Source organism: Lutjanus erythropterus, chromosome 7 (genome assembly GCF_056507025.1).
Source record: "Lutjanus erythropterus isolate fLutEry1 chromosome 7, fLutEry1.hap2, whole genome shotgun sequence".
In the NCBI taxonomy this organism is placed as follows: Eukaryota; Metazoa; Chordata; class Actinopteri; order Lutjaniformes; family Lutjanidae; genus Lutjanus; species Lutjanus erythropterus.
Genome location: NC_139323.1, coordinates 19,842,608 through 19,860,842, shown reverse-complemented (window position 1 = coordinate 19,860,842; position 18,235 = coordinate 19,842,608). Strand labels below are relative to the sequence as shown.

At 40.0% G+C, this 18,235-nt stretch overlaps 1 protein-coding gene across 1 annotated transcript in view; it reads left to right on the top strand.

The window, feature by feature from the left end:
* Positions 1 to 2,502: 2,502 nt before the first annotated feature.
* LOC146323935 (disintegrin and metalloproteinase domain-containing protein 10) overlaps positions 2,503 to 18,235 on the top strand; it is a 37,957-nt gene continuing 22,224 nt past the window's right edge. The window contains exons 1-6 of the mRNA XM_084723108.1: positions 2,503 to 2,740; positions 4,584 to 4,731; positions 4,931 to 5,049; positions 5,403 to 5,558; positions 12,275 to 12,360; positions 13,886 to 14,008. Coding sequence (XP_084579234.1) covers positions 2,677 to 2,740; positions 4,584 to 4,731; positions 4,931 to 5,049; positions 5,403 to 5,558; positions 12,275 to 12,360; positions 13,886 to 14,008 — 696 coding nt within the window. The 5' untranslated portion in view covers positions 2,503 to 2,676. The remainder of the gene's footprint in view (positions 2,741 to 4,583; positions 4,732 to 4,930; positions 5,050 to 5,402; positions 5,559 to 12,274; positions 12,361 to 13,885; positions 14,009 to 18,235) is intronic.

The window sequence follows — 18,235 nt, the reverse complement described above, 5'->3', positions numbered from 1 at the left end:
GAATCTTTACTGTAGCTATCTGAAAAACATGTCACTGAATATGAACTGCTGCAGCACATTTTCCTGTAATCCTACAGGAAATATATACATTTCTCAGCTGGTGTCCATTTGTGATGCAACACAGCACATTTTATTAAACCGTGAAGTGGAAACACATTTATATAGACAAGTATAAATTCCTGTTGCAAAGTTGTTGCTTTTCATCTGTGTGTAAGTGCATCATCAAAAAGGATGATTTTATTTAAAGTAATAAAACCTTTGTTTTAATTTACCTCATTTCCAGGTCAAACGGTGTCTCATTTCCTCTTGAAAGATTATTGTTCCTCACAATCACCTAAAACAGTCACACTTTGTTTAGAATGAGCCCATTAAAGATCTTTGACACAGTGTGAGTCATGCAGATGTTTTTTCCTTCTCATATTTTGAACCATTTCAGCACTTTCTCTGCCACACAATGGTCTATAATAAGACCTGTGGGAGGCATTTCCCTTTGAGAAAACGGATCCAAGCTTAAAATATGGCATTTATTTTCAATGGCATGCTAATGTAAGTTCTTTTTAGCCACACATGGCTGTACTGAAATATCTGTCGATTGTTTTGGTGTTCCGCCACTTTGATCTCAACAACTATTGCCATGACATTTGGTACAGACATTCATGGTTCTGACCAGATGAATCCTGCTGACTTTTCTTTATGTAACACCGTGAGATTAATTTTTGTGGTTTTGAGCAAAATGTCTCAAAATGAAATTGATCAATGCTATAAAATTTGTTACTGGCACTCATGTCCCAACCAGTATGAACTGTAATAACCTTTATGATTCATCTTGCATCGTCTTCAGGTCAAATTCTTTTTTCTAACACTGGCTTATGATCAGATACCTGCAAAACTGATGGCATTCCCATCAGCCTCAGCTGCACTTTATGCTTAGTGCTTATTAACAAATGTTAGTATGCTAACACTAGGGATGCATCTAAATTCAATTACATTATTTGGAAAGCACAAAGAACAAGATGGAAACAGATATTTCTTCTCTCTGAAGTTGCTCATCATTATTTGGAAGAAGTCAGCTCCATGATTACCTCAGCATAGTTAAAAAATGTTGCATCTACCACAATCAAGATTATTCTCTTCAAACAAAGGATATATTTATATATTTGTAAATCTTTACTGTAGAATTTCTATTTCCTATGCAAAACAAAACTAACTTCTTTTAGTGTCTGATTTTTCAGTATCCCCCAATTAAAGGGGAAGTGGTGTTGGGTTTCAGACAGTTCATAAAAGTTATTTCAGCTAAAAACAAAAATGAAGATGAAGAGATGTATTTGCTAATTAATTATATGCCCATAGTAAATCGTTTTAATGCTTTATAGGCACAAAAATTGCTTTGCAGATGAATATTGGGTTAGAAAATAGAACACTCTCCTTATTTAATGTGACTTTCAGTATAAACCACACCTGCATCTGGTCTTCTATCTGAATACAGATACAGAGACAGAAAATCTTTTTGGTTCAAGAGAAACAGATATAAAGAATGACGTCTCTGTGCACCTCTAGCTGACACAATAAACTATGCTGACGAACAGGGTGAACATTGTACCTGCTGATTAGCATGATTACATTAGCATTTAGCTCTAGGCACAGCGCTGCACTGCAGCCTTACAGGGTTGTGAGCATGGCTGTAGAAGTGAAGACCAAACTTTTTGTCTATCAAGTGGTAGGTCTGCTTTCCTTGCTTTATGGGGCTGAAAGGTGGACCACCTAGCAGTACCACCCACAAGATCCGTAGGATCAGCTGGGAAGGAAGCCAACATCCCTGGCATTACCTCAACTATGACCCGCCACTAGTCATGATGGACGGGACATGTTATACGCATGCCTTCTGAAACAAATGCTATGTGGCCAACAGAAGGAAGGGCAAAACACTCAAGGGGGACAGAAAAAGCGATACAAGGACAACATTAAAACCTCCCTGAGAAAGGGTCGCTTCAACAACTGGGATGAGGTGGCTCTCAACAGAAACAAATGGAGCAAAGAAGAAAAGAGGCAACAGAGAAAGGAGAAATCAAGATGGCTCCTCCACCTCCCGCTACCACAACAACCATCCACAAATGTCCCCTATTGCAACAGAACCTGTGGATGAAGGATAAACCTCCACAGCCACCTGACAACCAACAAATGACCAGACCCACCGACAGGACGACAATCATACTCAACTTTGAGTGATGATGATGAGAAGTCTTGCTAACATGTTTTTTATCCATAAAAGTGTTTCATACGTATGCTCTTTGCGTTATTGCCCACACAACTGTATTATACTGTGACGCTGAAGAACATTATGAGCAAATGGGGATATAATACTTCAGATGACTCCTTAATTTAAACACTCCAAGTGGAGCTTGACAACCGTATTTGAAATCCCTCCTTTAATTGTGCAGATAACTCTCTAACAAGTCTGAATATGCCTCTGCACTGTGTCACTGTTCATATACATGCTGAGTTCTGACTTGAACTTTCTAGTTAGCTACATTCCAGTGTGGGAAGACCACATGTATGAGACCAGTGAGGAGAGAAGTAAAGACAGAAAGGATGAAAAAGACAGACGGGTGTGAGCAAAGGAGGAAAAGGAAAAAACTGTGAAAGGGAGGAAAACAAAAACACACCAATAAGGACACCATGGGGGTCTATTACTGCTGGCTACTGCTGCTGCTGTTGTTCGACTGCCATGAATGGATTACAGGTACTGGAATGTGCAGATTAATGTGTGTGTGTGTAAGTGTGTGTGTGTGTGTGTGTGTATTTAGGCTATTCACACTGCACCTTGAATAAGTATGTGTGGTTGTTTGTGGTACTAAAGCCATGTGTGTCTGTGTGTGTGTGTGTGTATAGTCTGCCTGGGTGTGCATGCCATATGAATTTCTGTGTGTGTATATGACTGTCAGTGTGTGTGTGTGTGTGTGTGTGTGTGTGTGTGTGTGTGTGTGTGTGTGTGTATGTATAGTCTGCCTGGGTGTGCATGCCTGTATATGAATTTCTCTGTGTGTATATGACTGTCAGTGTGTGCGTGTGTGTGTGTGTGTGTGTTTCTGCTCTTGTGGTGGACTGGCCTCTGCTGGGCTCAGACATGTCTCAACCTGTCCTCTCAGGAATGCTGCAAACAGGAGCCCTCATATAAACCCTTCCTGTGATGTAGACATAGCGTTTGGCTTTCTTAGCTGTGATTAATGGGGTACACCGGTTTATGAAGGGTTTAGGTAAGTGTGATTCACTCAGGTGGGGCAACAGTAAGTGGGTAATAACACCTTGTACAGAACAGCACAAGCCTTTCCCCAGGCTTTCTTCAGTTAACCAGCACTTTCACAATTAACACTCAGTAGATGACACATTAGTCATACAGTATGAGCGTGGTCAAAATCTAGTCTGATGGTGACGGGAGTGTGTGTGTGTGTGTGTGTGTGTGTGTGTGTAAATTGAATACTAGCTTGTTTTAAGTACAATAAGTAGCCTAACTCAGCATTACAAAGTACCACTTTGACTATTGTTAGTAGTTAGAACGTTTTTCATTATTGATTTGTGTCAGTATTTTTTGTATTATTACAAATAAATTAGAAATGTAATATTTGTTTGTTTTGTTTTCAGCATCATGCAACTTTTGTGCCAATTAATGCTGTATTTAAATAACATTTACTATCATTGCAAGTGTAGTGTTGATATACATAAAGTGCATCAAAAATAACATGTAAAAGTGAAATAGCTTGTTCTTATGAGTCGGTCTTGACATTTTCGTGGCTGTTTTATTTCTAAATTGACAACATCATGACAACAATACCTTGGTGAAGAAAAGTGAAAAAGAAAAAGTGAACAAGCTTCTCGATTGGGGTCTCAATCTTTCATCAATCTGTGGTTTTAGTTGCTTATAAATTAGGGCCTGACCACATTTCTTGTAATGAGATGAGAAAATCTTTTAAGTATAAAAATATGTCATCTGTATAAGGGCTGATTTTATGATGTTAGATGATAAACGTAGACAGACCCTTCTCATGACAAAGCATATAATGGACCTGCCAGTCCACCAGAGGATACAATTTCAGTGTCATGTTTTTTGTCACCGAGGCATGAAAAATTAGGCATGGGTCCAAATTTGGATTTAGTATAAAGAACGAGAAAGTCTGCATAGACTGTCTCATTTAGAGAGCCTGCTTGGATTGCTGGGTAAATCACAATACTTTCACATGGGATACCTGTGTTTGGTTCTCCTGTGAGACCAATAGTAAATGTTCATTATGTTAAGAAAGTAGTTTTTTAAACTCAAACCATGTTATTTTCCTAAACGTCACCAAACTAAACTGTGATCATCACCTCAAATGTTTCTCAGCTTTATTTTGAGGTTTAATCGGATGTCTGTATATGTATTATTTCTAAGTCGACCACAAAATGAGAACGTATGTACTAGGCAAAGCAACACTTACACATTTGGTATGATACTAAGATACTGTAGAAAGTTATAGCCAGAATCCTCATCTGGTTTCCCTGTGAAGTGTTTAAGCTCTGTGAAGTGACTGGAATATCCTCCTTCTTGCCAGGAGCTTTGAGTGACATCAGTCCATATATAAAGTATTATGAGGGCCTGTCATACGACAGGGAGGATCTTCACAGGAAGCACCTGAGAGCCAGGAGAGCCACACAACCTCAGGAGTACACACTGCAACTGGACTTCACTGCTTTCCACAGGTAATGCCTCAGTTTCTCTGACTGTGGCAGTTGTTTTCTTCTATTTGAACACACTCTTTGTTCCTTTTCCAAAACCAAGAACACACACTAACTCTTAATTGTTCATATTTGCTTGCTACTGATAGATCTACATACCTTCCACTGCACTACAAAGCTTGGACCACATCTGTGAGCTGTTTGTGCTTTTGTTTTTCCTCAGAACTTTCCGTCTCCATTTGAAACGCAACTCGGCGGCATTTTCAGAAAATTTCATGGTGGTCAGTGAAAATGGTTCCACATCAGCTGACCTCTCCCACATATATTCGGGAACATTGGAGGGTGGGTATGACTGGGCTGGAAGCAGTTTTCCTGCAATTCATGTCTAAATTAATATACTGGCATCAAAGCTAATCAGGTCAAACCAACATTTATTTATAGTCTGGTTTGGATAAAACATCTGGATAAAACGTTTGGATAAACATCTGTTTGTGGCAAAGTGTTCCTGATTATTGAAATTTGAAAAATGGAATAGCACTGATTGCCTCAATCTCTCCTCCTGTATGTCTCTGATGTCTGAACACTGCCTCTAATCCTCAGGTTTCTGTCAGTATCTTATCTATTAATGCTTTCTGGCTGTGTCTATTTCACCTCTCTGACCCTGACATGTTGCCTCTCTTGATCTGTTTTTGCAGATGAACATGGTTCAGCCTGCCATGGCTCTGTGTTACAGGGTCAGTTTGAGGGAACCATCCATACAAGCAATGGGACTTACCACATAGAGCCATCACAGAGATACACCAGCAGCCAAACAGATCACCACTCTATAATCTACCATGAGGATGACATGGGTAAGACTATACCTAACTTTAGGAAAAGAAATGACAGAAAATGTCTTCTGGCACATATTTTTAGAAGTAAAATATGCAGGATTGTTTGTAAATGCATTAGTCAAAGTTTATCCTTAGCTCAACGAATGAAGGAGAGAGAGAGATAGATAGTGTTGTGCCATGCTAAGTCAAACCATGTTACACTGATGATTATTTCCATTACCACATTACCACTTATATTGCACCTAGCTGTGCCGAGGTGTCCCCATGATGGACCATCTCTAGAGTTGGGCTAAAACATGCCTGGCCCACCTCCAAGCAGGTTGCCAACCCATGACGAGTTCCTTTTTCTCATGTCTGTGCAGGAGACCAAAGGGAAGACGTTTTAAAAAGTGTCCGTGTGTTTAGCTCACAGTACTTTTGTAGCGTCTAATCTCTGTGGTTTGCAGCTGAGACGGAGATAAGACTGAGACTTTCAAAAAGTGGTCTTGAGACAAGTGTCAAGACCAAGACCAAACTCGAGTATTACAACACTAGAGTCCTGACCTAAAAAAAAACCTGCAAGATGTATTGGCTGTGGGTTACACAACACTGCCAAAAAGGCTCAAGGCCAGAAATATGAGTCTATACATTGCTTTCATATGAAAATCCTGCATAGCATGCCTTTAAGCTCCTATTGGCTCTGTCGTAACTTTAGGATAAATAACAGACACTCTGCAGCTTGTGCATCTACAGAACTGATATTGTCCAAATGACACCACATGACCTCAGCAGCTTTTTCCTGACCATTCGGTGGTGATGGCAAGAGCACAAAAAGAACTACAGTAGATCTCCCTAAACGGTTTGGTTTACAGCCCTCCTGATAGTCTCACACAAAGATAAACAACTACAGCAACTGTTTCTAATCCTCATTGCTCTTTTCTCGTATAGTATCTGTACAGTATCTGTGGCCTCAAGCTCTAGTACAAGCTAAGGTTACTTGGGGTCAATGGACTATCTTTACCCTTAACTCGTAGTAAGAGTGGGCTTATAATGTAACAGCAGAACCTATTTCAGGCTCTGAGGGGGTGCTGGAACCTTTCCTGGCCATAGGCCTAAGAAAAGATAAACCAGAAATGGGGTGACTTTTGAAGGAGGAGGACGAGGATGGGGAGGAAGGGGTGAAAGAGAAGGAAGGGGTACAGTACAGGAGAAGCAGGAGAGGGATTTCTAAAGGGGTAGGAGAAAAGAAAAGAGGAGCATGTCAAGGATCTTATGGGGTTTGGAGGCAGTTTCTACGACAACAAATTAAAACGAACTTTTAGCTGGCTTATCATTATGTCGGCTTATGATTTGGCCAGATGGCAATCATCACAGAGAGGTGTCAAAATGTTTTGTGTGTCAATGTGTGTGTGTGTGTATTTCTCTGGCTGTGTGTGCACATCCACATCAGTAAAGGATTATTTCCAAGAAAGCATTTTACTGGAAACATGCAGACCGTGCCAAACCCCCCCCCGTGTTTGTCCTTAAGTCCACACAGACTCCATGGCTGCCTTCTTCCCTGCTCCTCCCGCCATTTCTTAAACCCCTTTCACAACTGCAGCAACATTTACATTAGATAGCGTTGCATCTGACAACATCCTGTTCTTTCATTCACAGGCCTGCATATCTGCAGGAAACTGTCGAAGATTTGGCACATGATATTTCAATAAACAATCAATTCTTCCATTCAGAGGCTGATGTAACAAGTCTACTCCTGTGTGTATTTCCACTTCCTGCGGTTGTCGTCGTCTGGGGGCCACAAAGGTTATATGAGGTACTTTCTGTCTCCTGGGATGTCAGGAGGTCTCTCAGATCTGGGACAAAGGGCACAACCAAAGGCAGTCATTTTGCAAATACAATGTAATGACATCAGGACACCTGGTCACAGTCCCCACCTGCTTGATTTGCTTGAAAATGAAATGCCTTAAGATCATCATGTTGAATAATAAACAGTAGTAGTAACAGTAGTGTGACATAGTGATGAGTGATACATGCAAGTTGATGTGGTGATTGGTCCATTATCAAGCAGGAAAAAACGTTCTCAAATTACAGTTTCATTTCACTCGAAACATGTGACTTTTCAAACTGACAACAGCGTTGATGCTCCTCTGACAGTCATCATATCAAACCAGCCCCAAGTTAAATAAGCAATTTTGATTGGCCCAATGAGATGCAGGGCTGGCAGAAATCTTTATTAACAGGAGGGTGGGAAGACATATCTGCCGTGGCAAATGAAATATGAGCTTGCAGATTCGTCTGGTTCCCAGGCTTGTGTCCATGGACAGTGTGTGTGGTTGTGTGTGTGTGTGCAGCAGCAGTGTAGTTACATCCTAGTTTATGGGAAATTTTCTTTGAAGTTTCATTATGACAGATGGGTAACTATTAACCGCATATGTCCTTGAAATAAAGCCATAGTAATAACACTGAAAATCTCTTAATGTTTAACTCTGGGGCTATTTATAGTTGCTTCAAACTGAAAGTTCACAGCATCTTGCAGGTAAACCTTCACTACAACTTTCATTAAGATTGCACACACATCAAATCTGCTAAATCCTCAGTTTAACAATTATGTAATTGATTCGTCAAACATCAATTTCCTCATAATATTCACTGCCCAATTTTATAATACAAGCCTGGAGGACTTGAGAAATATCTCTGTGGAACACTGGCTGAACCTTCTGTGTTGCATCAGTGTCTTAAGGTTATCAGTCTTCTGCATTAGTGCTAAAGAAACAGCTGTTACAGTTCTTCTGTACACTGCTCAAAAATACTACATATGTCTTTTACGTTGTATATCTTCATATTCATTTAGTGCTCAAAAGTAGTGACATTCTAGTAATTGTAAGGAAAAACATTTTGACTCTCATATAAAGAAAAATGAATGAAATGTGTTTGCAGAGAATGTGATTGTTCCTGGGAGTTACAGTCAGACAGGATCATGCGATGTGGAAAGCAGCAGCTAGCGGATTCATCAGCTGTGGGAGGATGTGGGTTGATACGGGATATCTGGACTACATAAGGCATACAATCTGGACAACTAGGCAGAAAATCTCCCACATAATTTTTGACTCATGCTATTTGTAAGAACTCTGGGGACGTGTGTTTAAGAAGGCCACTGAATAACTAATCAGAGGTTTAATCCAACCAGTGGACATGTGGTCTTGGGCAATAGTGTAGATAGTCTTTCTTATAGGCAGGGAGAAACAAACACACAGAGTTCAGTGTTGTGTTATATTTAGATTCAGGGTTATTTTGCACTTGAGCCAACTAATGGGGCACTTGAGGGCACTTAGACTGACCACAGCAGGAACTGGGCCAACGAGAGGGGCACTGGAGGACACTTGGACTGACCAAAGGGTCATTCGTGGGGGACTTTTCTGTTCTTCAGGGCAAAAGGTAAATGTCCCATTGTGGCACTGACACACCATGATTTAAAAAGGGGATTTTAACAGTCAATGCCGTTTTTAGCCAGTGTTAAGCCCGCCCCCAAGGCATCAAACTCCCTAACTCTAATACAACAATCTTCAGTATATATATTATACCCAAGTGCATTAGTCTCAAACATACTGTAACTATTATATACTCAAAGTTGGAACAAGATTCAAGAGGTTCTGGCACAGGTTTTCTACATTACTCTTAACAGTAGAATGAGTTTCCAACAGCTGTTAGGAATGTGAATCTGGACTGAAATGCAACACCAGTTTTTCATGTGGGAAATGTCCTCTTTTCCAGGGAAGTCTCGCACTGATAGTTCAGCAGTGCATGAGATTCATATCACTCTGACCAGGTTTAGTCAGATATTTTCTTTTAATTGCAAACTAATAAGGAAAATGTCTTTTGCAGCTTTGGCAACACGTTCCAGAAACATGTATTTCCTGCAGTATGATGGAGAATGAAGAGACACAGAAACAAACTGAGAGACAGAACATGAGCAAGTAGAAAGGTCTGGAAATAATTCCGTCAGCGTGTCGACACCCGGGCATTTAGGCCTCCACAGCCACCTCCACCCACCCTCACGTCCCACCCCCACTCATGCCATGTATACAGAACGAATTACAGGTTTGTGATTGGCTGGAGGACTTTCGTAGGATGGTGTGATCCAATCATGTGTTGCCTGTCCCTCACTGTAGGCCCATGACTGATAGAGGAAAATGCTGTACTGCATGGGACAGACTTTCCCACATGCACATACATGCACACACATACATACGCATACACACACATATATACACATACATACACATGCACCCACGTACTGTAGATGCACATGCACATGCTGAGTATTACCCCCTTGAAGTTCTTATGGGTCACCAGTTATGTGGCAAAACATTGCCTGATTCTGTCACTCTCACTGCTGCAAATGACATATGAATATGATTATTATGTCATGTGACTCTACTGTAACGGATCAATTTTTGTTGATATTAATGTACCCTTAATACTTTGTTTTTGGTACTTTAATTTTAGTCTGTACATTAGAATGCATCTAAAACCACAGGAATTTGTCAATAACCCTACTGAAAACTCATTGATTATTTTACATTATTGTGGAACATTCTGCAGCAGTTTTACGTGACATTTGCATTACATTCTTTCCTCCATATTCACATAAAGATCCCCCACAGTCCCTGACCATAAACCTGATGCACTCTGTTGCAATGAAGTCCTTTTTTGGCTCTTTGCATTTTTGTGGAATTTTGAGTCTTTGCCTGTGCGACAAGATGGGCCAATTTATGCAAATGCAATGCCTCCCTTGACTGCAATCCCATCGGTATTGCGTCAATTTTAAGGAGGCAGCAGATCCCAGAGGTGTTGCAAATGGCACATGATTATGTTGTTTCAGTGAAATCAAACCAGCACCTATCACAGTGTTTTCCACAGGCTGCCCCCGTGGCTCCCACTCAAGACCACAGTGCTGATTTCCAAATGTGTCCTCTATTTATAGAGTGTCTGAGAATGTGAGGTAGCTTCTGTCCCTGGTAGCTGCTGGATGTGCTGGTCGCTGTTGATTTCAGCACATTTTGTTTTGAATTGTTCTGTATAGGAAGCAGTTAAAATGTAAAACATAGCTTAAACCTGAGGCCACCTGGCATGTTTCCAGTGTGTGAATTTAACCATATCATGTGAGACCACAAACAATAGACCAGAGATCGCCCTGCCTGGTGCCCCTATGTTCGAAAAAGCCCTGAAAAGTGCTCCTATGGTGCAGCTGTAGAGAAGTGCCTTCCCAGATGTCCTTACAGTTTATATTATTCCCGTATTTACATTATCTTTTCATATATTAACTATATACTGTATAATGCTGAAGTGTGGTCTGATCTCCTCAGGTCACTTTGACCTCAGATACGCAGAGATCATTAAAATTACAGTATCCTCTCTTTCTTGGGCCTTTCCTCCTCACACATAAATTGGCAAAGAGAGATAAGTTTCATTATGAGATGTTGTTCCATTAAGCAAACAAATGTTATAATAACTTTCACTTAATTCGTTTCACAGCTAGGACAGGTATGAGACAGAAAAATATCCATAAGAAATGGAGTATAACTGTATTTTTTGGCCTTTTGTCTTTGGAAGGCATGAGGCACATATGCATGGGAGTCAACTGCAATATACTCTAAAAGAACTGCTTTCTTTGAATTTACTTTACTGTAGAAACTTCAAAAACAAAAGTGGCCTGTAGAGTAACCCCCCAGTGGAAAAAAAACATGGTTCTCTGGTGCCCCGCCACATACAGCTGGTGCCTCGATACTACAACTTGATATGTGGCGTTATTTTATTTTGGCATTGTTAAGATAGAGAGGGGGAGAGAAGACAGTTATGGACGAATGAGGTGCAAAGATAGTCTTCCTAACTGAACTTACGCTGAGCTTTATTAAACTTGGCCTCCAGGAAATAATCCTGTTATCTTTTCCATAACAGGGGTTGTAAAGTAATAACTGTGACTTTGTGCATCTGTTGAGTAAACAAGAGAAGTCACATGACCCAGCATCTTTGCATTGTTTCTCAAACAGTATGATTCACAAGACCTTGAAATGCCAGGAAAGATATCAGCACAGATGATAATAAAACACAAACCCTCCTCATTAAGATCTCTGCATTGACTTGACATGGTCTCCTGTCTGATAATGACATTATTTGCCAAATATTCTGTACATTTTATCAAAGCACATTGAAATTCTAGGCCCCAGGATACTCACTCAGGACCCTGAAAGACATCCCATCTATAATTGTTGGCTTGTCTCAGGGCCTCTGTCTAACCCTGGAGTCTTTGGATCAGTCAGCATTTCCTCCTTGATCATTGCTCCTGTTTTCTGGAGAAGTGCACACAAAACAAGACATTTGAACTAAACATTTAAGCACAAACAAATAATTTCACAAAGATCAAACTGTGATCCCTGACCCAGATCATGTATATTTTGTTTGATTATTTTACACAATGTCCCGTTCCAATCCAATCTAATCTGTATTGTACAATTTGTTATCATGATTGGAGAACACTGATTTATTTGGGACACCGTACGCTCATGTTAAAATGAGTCATTGATGACTAATAAAAAGTTCACCAACTGAAGGATCATGTTCAAGGACAAAATTACTGGTGACTCTGTTTGCTTGTGTGGTTGTGTTTCAGTGTGTGTTTGACTGAAAGAGTGACAAATCAATACTTTTAGACTGTATGTGAATCAAAGTGATTGTGTTTGTTTTTGTGTCTGTAGTCCTACCATCTCTGAGGACCGCGCCTGATGGATTCTGTGGTGCAGAACATCTAAACGTCCTCGCCCAAAGCCTCAGACCCAATGAGGTAGGACAGTCCAGACATCACCTCAGTGAATAATAACACTAACACACACTCTGCCCTACTTTCCTTTTCTGTCCTCGCCCTTAAAACATCCTCCTCTGCAACACCATTTATAGCCAATTAAGTCCAAACTAAGAAACAGTTCAGGAACTAGTGTGTGTGATTCATCTGTTTCAATTGACCTGATTTATGAGCTCATTTGTTCATTTTGTCACTTTTATTTAGCTTGTTGAGTCACCAAAAGCAAATAACAGGATTTACTTTTAGCAAAATGATTTGACAGTAACAGAAACAAAGTGTATCCAAACCAGTGTAGATAGATTTTTTTAATCTCCAGAGAGAATTACTTTGTCATAGCAGCCATGTGCATTAAAATACAAAGACAAAAATACACAAGAGTGGTCCAAATACACAGTTGAAATACACCAAAATTAGAATGTAGATAAATAAATGGGGTCCAGGTGCTTTGGTGATCACACCAAAGTGCGCATAGACCTAAACATAGACCTGACAGTCCACTGTGACAGTGTCACATTTTGCCTTGTCAAGGTGTGAAAAGTACATACATTCTCATTCTGCTTTCAGGTTAACAGTAATACATATGCAACGTCCAGTCAGACTTTCAGATTTACAGAGAATCATGTCAGGTGATGGTCACAGTTTGGTTAGGTTTAGACAACAAAACTACTTGGTTAGCTTTAGTTAAACATCATGGTTTAGGTTAAAATAACTTCTTCCCTAAAGTATAATCTGCAACATTTTCTTTAAAAACAATATTCATACAGACAAAATCCTTTGGTGATTTTGATACCTTATTTTTTCTCATTGTTTTCTTGCACACAGGACATTTCACTAACCCAAAAAATCCTGTTTTAGCCATCCACCAACCCTGGCCCTTGTCCCACACATACTTTCTCTCTCATACTTTCAACATCAGAGCCCTTGGTAGGGGGGATTCCCTAATTGCCACTGGGTATTTTGTACCCTGACAATATTTACAGTGGTTGCTGAAAATGCACTAGATGACCTTGATTGTGTTGTAAAGTGATTATGAAAACAGGTATATAATGGATTAAACATCTGGCACAACTATGTAGCTAATCTCCCCCTTGGGTACCATTTTCAGTCATAACCTTTACCCAGCTGGGAGGTGGGTTCCAAGTTTATTGTCAACAATGGATGTTAGGACATCAATGTAGACCCATTTTTATCAACATACCTACCGGTGAAGATCATTTCCATTTTGCGGTCATGAAATGGTCTGAACAGATGTTCCCAGTGGAGCCAAGGTGAGTTCCTGAGGCTACACATCCCCTCTCCCACTGGGAGCTGCGACGTCCCAGTTATACCCCAGGTTAAATGACATCATGTTTTGATACCAGGAGGGCAGATGAGGACAGTTTGTTTTCTAATTTGGCAGGCCTATGTCATGATTCAAATCTGCCTCACAGCAGATTGTGTCCTTTTAACAATCTGTTCACCTGTACTTCTTTCTTTTTTGTGTGTGTATCTGGGATGTCATCCACAGGAGGCAGCAGCGAGCCGGTCGAGGAGAACAGTGGATGAGTCAAAGACCAGCTGCCTGCTCCACTTCCATGCTGACCACCTCTACTACAAGAGGTTCAAGTCTGTGGAAGCTGTTGTGGCTCAGGTGAACACTTCAGATCTTTTGTTTGAAAACATCATTTATCTTGGTTTCACTTTGCAATATTTCATACATGATGCATACTTTAAAGGGACAATTCACCCCAAAATCAAGAATACTTATTTTTTGTCTGGCCTGTAGTGCTTTTTATCCGTCCAGATAGTTTTGGTGTGAGTTGCAGAGTTCTGGAAATATTGGCCATAGACATGTCTGCCCTCTCTCCAGTATAACGGGACTAGATGACACTTGGCTTGTGGTGCTCAAAGAGCTAAAAATACATTTTAATTCAGATCCAACACCAGTGTCTCCTTCCAAAGATAATGGCCCGGTTACTCAAGATAATCCACAAACCCTGTTGTGAGCAGTTTCATGCAGGAACCACTTTCTTATTATTAGAAAGAAAGTAGCAGAGTAATCAGGTCGTGATTTCTGGGAAGAGACAGTGGTGTTATGGCCAGTATCTCCAAACTCTGCTAGTTACACCAAGACTGTACAGATGTAGCACTGCAGGCCAGGGGATAATAATGTATGTTTGATTTTGGGGTGAACTGCCTCTTTAAGAATGGGTTTTATTAACCATGATTACATCTTCAGTTAAGTATCAATGGCCTCTATTGCAAAAGGGTTTAGATGTACAAAAAAGCAGAAATACAAAATACTTACACATTTTTAAGCTAAAAATGGAGCTTACTAAGGTTTAAAGTTCTGTTTTTTTGTCCTATATCTACCAACACAAAGAGAGTCACCACCTTCAGGGTGATGCATTTAGATGCTGCTGATACCCGAGTCATCTGATGTTTCAGTCCCCAGAGAACTCAGCGTACATAGGAGCATTTGAAGTATAATGGAAAATCAAGCAGGAGCATCAAAATACAACAGGATTTCCCCAACTGTTGGCTGAACAGAGCATGTTTTATTTACAAACCTGTCCCTTAAGCCAGTGTCTTAGATTTTGTCCACCTGATGTATTTCTTAGTTCTAAAATCTTGAATTTCTGAATTTCTCTTTATTCAAGTCAGTGGTTCACTAACTTTTTCTGTCATGCCTCACCTCAGAGCATACAACAACATTTTTATAATCAATTATTTGCAATGAAAGGGGAAGCAACTAAATTAAGGATCCAAGTTTATTAGTTAGTTAAATTAGTTAAATTAAATGTCTGTAAAATAGCATCAGCAAACTCCTGAAGGCCCACCCCACCCTAAGAACCACAGATTTACCTGAACTGACCTAATAAGTACAGCTTGAGATCTCAGTTTGACTCTGTTACAAAAGATCTTTGTGGAATATTTCTTAGTTAATCTTGGATTAAAGGAGCATTTTGACCATGATTGAAACTTATTTGAAGCTTTTCTTTGGTCTGGTTCTACTATAATTATTAACATCTAATAACTGAAAGCAAAGGCGAGGAAAACAATTTGTTCTGAGGAACAGGGAGGTGTTATTTACTATTGAGATACTCAACTACTATATAAAGGACTGGGTGGTTTCTGCTGGTGTGAAGCTCAATAAAGGGCCACATGCCAGCGCCTGCACACATGCACACAGCTGTCATGGCGTGCATGGCAGCAGCAGGGAGGAGGCTGAGAACCTTCCTGGTGTCTGAGAACATGGTGGCACATGGATCACAGTCATATGACCAAATAAAGTTCTTTGCCAGGTGCCAGTCCACATGGCAAAACAAGTACTAAGGTCTGTGGCATGCACCTTCAGATAACGTAGCAACTCTACAGGTCCCATTTAAGGACAAGCTGCAGATGTAGTAAAATATAGTACAGTATAGTTCTGTAACTTAAGGGCCATTTCTGATTGTTAAAAAAAATTGAGCACCTTCTTTTCAAATAAATGAGAAAAAATGTGATAAACATGTAACATAACAAAAAAAATAAAAGAAAAGAAAAAAAATCAACTGGGCTCTGACAGGATTTCACCACATTCAACACACTATGCTTTCAGCTCAGCATCACCTCCTGCCATCACGATCCTAAGCTACTACAAGAAACGTTCATATTGTGTTGATTTTGGACGCCCCTGTGGATGAAAGCGGTAATGTTTCTACAGCCATAACTGCAAAACTATGACATAAAAAATTCTTGTCCTGCTTCTTTATAACTGGCTAATGTGTTACTCACTATAACGTCTGGGAAAATATAAACATGGCCTCATTTAATCTGATTTAACAAACAATCCAACCCTGTGGCAGGCATCAAGAACAAATATATAGAAATAGCTGATCTTCTCGCCGATGGTCTTGTTTGCTTATGTAGGTCATATAGAGACATCAGAATTGCAATAACAACCTGAATCGACCCCTTGTCCTGTGCTCTTGACCTTTGTCTGCAACACATTCAGAACAGTGGGTGGAAAACCACCAATTTGATTTTCAGAGAAATATTCTTTTTGAGCTCAAGGTTAGGTTTTGTGTTGTTTTTTGACAGGGACAATTCATGTTGGCATTGTTGTCCCTGGTTAGACTTTTCGGGAGTAAAACACAACATACAACACTCAAATACAGATGTAGAGGCTAACAATAAAAAAGACATAGGCAGACAACAACAATGAACAATAACTGAGACAATAACGATAACACAAATCTTCACTTCAAACATTAATTCAGACAACAATGACTAAAAATGACAATTAAGAACAAAGACAAAATGAGATGGTTATGAACAATGAAAGGGAAAGAGAGCATGCATGCCATTCCAGATCTGTGGACCTGTAATTAAAAAAGAGTGGGACGCAAACATGAATTAACAGATGTCAAGTTGATGAAAAATGTTTTAGTGCTGGCTGTCCTGTGGTGAACTCTCATTTGAGTGACACACTGGGTAAAAAGCTGCTGGCGCGCCTGTGTTGCCTCAGTAATAACAGTGATTTAAGAGTCCGTCTGTGTTTCTCTGTCTGGACAAAGGCGCTTGTCACTGGCGTCAGAGGTCACATGAGATGCTGTCCTAATATTGAGTGCAGCCACATGCTGATATTGGAATCCTGTTACACAACCTGAACATACTAATTGTGACTTCCTCTAAATTAAAACCAATAAACAGTGATTTTTATCACATTCCATGTTTGCTATGAAAGGTATAACAGGACATGTGTTTGATTTGATCTAATTATTTTAGATTATTTTCTCAGCATCTGATCCAGTTTGGAACAAGTTGCACCTTCGTTTTCGAGCTTTTTTAATTAAATCCCTTTGTGGTCAAAGCAAGATCAGTTAATGTAAGCAAGTCTGTCCTTTTGTGGCCTCCTTGTTGTTCTTTCTGGCTGTCCTCCTGCTGTCCGTCCTCTCATCATGTCCTCTCAGATTCTTTCCATCTCAAACACACACACATACACTTGTTGTTGTCTCTGGTTCAGTGCCAGGCCTTTGTTGCACCGGGTGAGAAAATATACTGTAAGTGATGCTGTGATGTGATCTTTGAGTACAAATATACAAAATGCTGTTGTCAATCACAGCTGACCTGGTTTTAAGTCTCTCCTGGTACCAAGGTGAAAATATTTACATTTATGGAAGTTCCCAGCAGGCTCTACTGTACATCTGTTCATCTCCTGCTGAATAGACTCCGACCTTCACACGTGACCAGTTTGCACGTGCCTGTCTGAGTGTGTGACCGACCCTGCCACCCGCACTGAAAACATAACCTCACTTTACAGATCACCTCACATGATCACCTCAATTAAGAACCATGACCCAAACTTGGTCGAGTTCAGAAGGAGTCAAGTGCATTGTTGAAAGGATAAAATGCTAAATCTACTGTGGAGAACTGTTGTTTTCATATTTGGTGAAATTCAGCCCTTAAACCAAACTCCATTCTAGAAGTAGGTGTTTTATGGTAGGGACATATTTTTTCACATTAAAAACTTTAGTTACACCGTCACTAAGGCTCTTTATGGATTCAATTCATTCTACAGGCACAATTGGCACATGTCATTTACTCAGTAACATCTTTAACTAACCTGTGATGAAGTTTTTACCACAGAAATGTTGCAGACACATTGGCTGGCTCAGCACTAAAGCACTCGCAGACTAAAGTGACATATGCAGGTCATACTACTTCACTTTGTGTGTTATTTCAAAAGTCAGGACTCTATTAGATCAATATTATCAAGCTGGTGTTTTACAGTCATTTGTTCCATTATATACCCACTTAGTTATCATTATATAGTATAAGCAGTATACTATATAAGTAAGGATTTCACTGTTGGTTTTTAGTTGAAATCTGGTTG